Here is a 4,369-nt window from a genome sequence, read left to right as displayed (position 1 = left end):
GTGGCATGGGACCCTGGGGGGCAGCAGGGATTGCCCACCTGGCAGCAAACGATCAGTGGGGGCTTTTTTGTTTTTCAAAGAGCCAGGAGCTGGGGCTGGGTGGGGCAGGGGATGGGGCCCATGTGACTTGGAGCCCCAGAGGATGGGGCCCATGTGACTCAGAGATTTGGATGATTTGTTAGCAGCTGAATCTCCAAGTCCAATTCAGCCCAATCGATTCAGGACAGTGATTCAAATCACCAAATGGAATCCCTGTCCCCTGAATTATCTGAATCCAAGACAAATACTAGCCGCTTCACACAGGCCTACTGGGCAGCCTGTTCCACTGCCTCACTATTCCCACAGTGAAGAAGTTTTTACTGATATCCAATCTAAACTTTGCTGCAACTTCAAGTCATTGGTCTGTGTCCTCTTCACTGCAGCAAGAGAGAAAATGTGCTTTTCCTTTTTTTATGATAGTCCTTCCAGTATTTGTAGACTGCTATCATATCCCTTAAGTGCCTTCTGTGCAAGTTGAAGAATATACCTAGCTCCTTCAGTCTCTCCTTGTATGACTTGCCTTCCAAGCCTTTGATCATTGCCCGTGTCTGGACCTTTTCTAACTTATCCATGTCCTTTTTTAAAACGTGGAGCCCAGATCTACACAGACTACTCTAGATAAGGCCTAACCAGTGCCAAGTAGGGAGTCACTATCATTTCTTGTGTCTTACACTAATGGTTCTATTGATGCAACCCAAAACCACGCTGGCCCTTTGTGCCACTACATCATCACATTGCAGACTCATAGTGAGTCTGTGATGTACCAAGACTGCCAAGTCCTTTTCCATGGAGCTGCCATCTAGCCAGGTGAACATTGCTGGATCCAAGACAGATGCCTTTGGAACTCCACTCGAAACCTCCTGCCATTCTGTCATGGACCTATTAATAATTAACCTTTGCTTGTGACTACTGAGCCAGTTAACACCTTGCAGCAGTTTTATCCAGCCCACATTTTCCTGATTTGTTTATGAGACAGTCATGTGGGACCTTGTCAAAAGCCTTTCTGAAGTCCAGATACACTATATCTACAGCATTCCCTTCATCTATGGAAGTAGTTACTTTGTCAAAGGACATCAGGTTAGCTTGACATGATTTGTTTTTCATAAATCCATGTTAGCTATTTGCAATCAGCCTTTCCTCCTCCAGATGCTTGTTAGTGACCTTCTTTAAGATATGCTTAAGTAACTTCTCAGGTATTGCGATAGGTTAACTAGTTTATAGGTCTTCCTTCTTGCCTTTTTAAAGAGGGGTGCTACATTGACCCTTTCCTAGTTCTTTGTTGCCTGGCCTGTCTCCCATAACTTAAAGCCTATTACACGAGTGTGGCTGAGATTAAATTGTAGCCCACATGGCTAAATGCTTCTTTTGATTTACAGCTGCACAAGGCAGCTAGGAGAGCAGAGAGAACTCTCTGTCCTGTGCAACAAGAGAAGAGGCATTAGGGTAATATTCCAAAAGTGCCTAATAACTTAGATGCCCAAGTCCCATAGATTCGGTAATGAAATGCTAGTAGATAAGTTACCTGGACATTTCTGAAAAATCCTTACCCTAATTTAGCAAACAAGTGACTCTGTGAAAAGGAATCACAGTCAGTGCATCCCAGACTGAAGAGTACTTACTCTGTCAGCTACTGACTGAGACTAGGCAGCCACTCATGTGCTGTGGTACATCCTGAGCTCACACATATGGTAATGGCAGCTCATTTTGAGCATAGCACAGCAATGTAACATACTTCCTATCACTGAACAAAGCTGTGCTACTTTGCCCTGTTAGAATGACCCTTGCATCAGTTGTAAGGGCAGCCCTTTTTGTTCCTCCCTATTCTTTACAGATGCCACCTCTTACTGCAGATTAATCTTGTAGAGGAAAGTTTTTAAAAGGCACAGGTTGCACTTAGACATTGAACGATCATGAGTTTTCAATGGTATCTGGGTGCATAGTTGCCATTTCTGCTTTCTTTAAGTTTCCACTTCTCCATCCATAAAGCTTGTAGCTTACGTGGTCTTTGCATTCCAGTCATTGCAGTTTCTCACCATGAATGAAAATTATCCCAACAGCATTCTTTCTGTGTGTCTGCAGTGAAATAACAGAAGTAAGTTTGCTCCAGAGTAAGCAGGAATCATAAGAACATGATATCAGAGCACTCCAAGCTCTAGGGTATCACTTCTAATATTAAAACGAACTGTGTTGTCTTTCAGGATGTTCAATACACAGATATTGACTATATGGAGAACAAGAAAGACTTTACTTATGATAAAGTGAAATTTAAAGATCTCCCCAACTTTGCTATTGACCTACATAACCATGGACAAAAATACATCATCATACTGGTAATGATGAAACCATTTCTTTTCTGAAATGACTGTATTATCATCATGTAATAATTGTTTGTATACAGCTTTAAAAATTGTGTATGCACTTGATCAAACTTTGCCTTACCCCTATAATGCTGCAGAAAATGGAAGATCTTGGCATGCTTTCTATTGTGCTTATTTTGTCAGGACCCTGCCATTAGCATAAATCCGCTCATTAATGGTACCTATGATGCCTATCAAAGAGGACAGAGCAAAGCAGTCTGGGTAAATGAATCAGATGGAGTGACAAAACTCATCGGAGAGGTAACCAGCTATTTATAAAGTCAAAACTCCTCATGTTGTCAATAATTGTTGCCTTAGCAGTTAAGGTTGGGTTAATATCTTTGTTTAAAAGCTCCATTTCCCAGGTTTCTTCTTTTGTCAGAATTAGCTATTCATGGAAACTTTAGTTTACAAAGCCTTAATCATTAGTATTTGAGATATCTTACTTTCCACTGATTTATCTTTAAGAAAAAATAAAGCCTGCCTCAGAGGTGGTTCAAGCACCTACATTGAATACTTTCAAGAGTAAATTGGATGCTTATCTTGCTGGGATCCTATGACCCCAGCTGACTTCCTGCCCTTTGAGCAGGGGGCTGGACTTGATGATCTCCCGAGGTCCCTTCCAGCCCTAATGTCTATGAAATCTATGTAATAATATCCTTGGCAGAGCCTGCCCATGTGACCTGCCACTACGTTGTGCAGGCTTTGAGCTGTGGGGGTGCCTGGTGCTTCCCTCCACAGCAACAGTGCTCCTCAGGGCCACCCAGGTTGAGAGGTAGCTGCGTGGATACAGGCAGTGCTGCAAGCCCCAGTGTGCGGGGGGAAACTCAGGTTTGGCGGGCTTCTGGCGCCCCATGCACCAGAGGCCACGGAATAGAGTGGGCCTCCATGGCCATGGCCCGATCAACATTTAGCATGGCGATTCAAACACAGCCCTGTTCCCTGCCTGCCTCCCTCACACATGTGCTCCACCACCTGCTGCCCCACCAGGAGGGAAGAGTGACATCCCCCTGCAGCCAGTTGCCTGGGCCCATCTCCATTGGCTGCAGGGCGTATTGGCTGCAGGGGGCTATCGCTCTTCCCTCCTGGCAGGGCTGAGGGTGGCAGAACACATGTGTGAGAGAGGAAGGCGGGCAAGGAGCAGGGCTGTGTTTGAAATGCCGTGCTAGACCTTGGTTGGGCCATGACCCGGGTGCCCCATCCTATTCCGTGGCTTCTGCCATGAACCATCCCCACCACCTGAGACCACCCAGGAATGGGCTGGCTGCCCCAGGAAGGCGGCAGGCTGGGTGTGCTGGCAGCCAGAAGGCAGCAGGGATGGTGCATGGGGCACTGGAAGCCCACCAAGCCTGAGCTTCCCTGAGCATGCCTGGGCTTCCAGCGCCTTGTGCACAATCCTTTCCATCTTCTCTGGATAGGGCCCTTGTACGCATGTGGAATATCACTGTAATTTGTTATGTAGCAGACTAAAATACATGGGATGTGTTTTAGTTTGCTACGCAAAAAAGTCATTTAAATCAAAATATGCCGCCAAATGTATACACTGTTATGAAATTTAATCATAACATGCTGGTGAATGTGTACACTTTTAAGCAATTAAATCATTAAAAAGGGCAATTAAATCACTAAAAAGGGCAATTTCCTCATGTGTACAAGGCCCTTAGTCACGTGTGTAAGGGCCCTCTTATTCTATGACTATAAACAAGTCATAAGGCCAAACGTTTGATAAAATATGTATTTATATTCCTATGCCTGTGTTTTCACAGGAACAGCTTTATGTAGCCTTATTGAGGGTGAGAAGTTTTGATTCCATTAAAGTATTCAGTAAAAAGATCACTAAAAATCCTGTATTTACTTTTGCAATAAAAATGTAATGGCAAATATTCTGTGGGTTTCAGCTAGTATCTATATATTAATGGCATTGCATTTTAATTACAGAAAAATGTGGATTTTAAGTTAGTTTTTTACGTGAA

General features: G+C 44.0%; 1 protein-coding gene across 2 annotated transcripts in view; it reads left to right on the top strand.

Annotated features, from left to right (window-relative positions):
- The window catches only part of SI (sucrase-isomaltase), a 152,727-nt gene that overhangs the window by 48,235 nt on the left and 100,123 nt on the right, over positions 1–4,369 (top strand). For both annotated transcript variants that reach the window (XM_019532678.1, XM_019532679.1), the window contains exons 11-12: positions 2,238–2,369; positions 2,541–2,657. In XM_019532678.1, coding sequence (XP_019388223.1) covers positions 2,238–2,369; positions 2,541–2,657 — 249 coding nt within the window. The remainder of the gene's footprint in view (positions 1–2,237; positions 2,370–2,540; positions 2,658–4,369) is intronic.

Source organism: Crocodylus porosus, unplaced genomic scaffold, assembly GCF_001723895.1.
Source record: "Crocodylus porosus isolate Cpor-Errol unplaced genomic scaffold, CroPor_comp1, whole genome shotgun sequence".
In the NCBI taxonomy this organism is placed as follows: Eukaryota; Metazoa; Chordata; order Crocodylia; family Crocodylidae; genus Crocodylus; species Crocodylus porosus.
The sequence above is the reverse complement of the archived record's forward strand: the minus strand, read 5'-3'. Positions and strand labels throughout refer to the sequence as shown.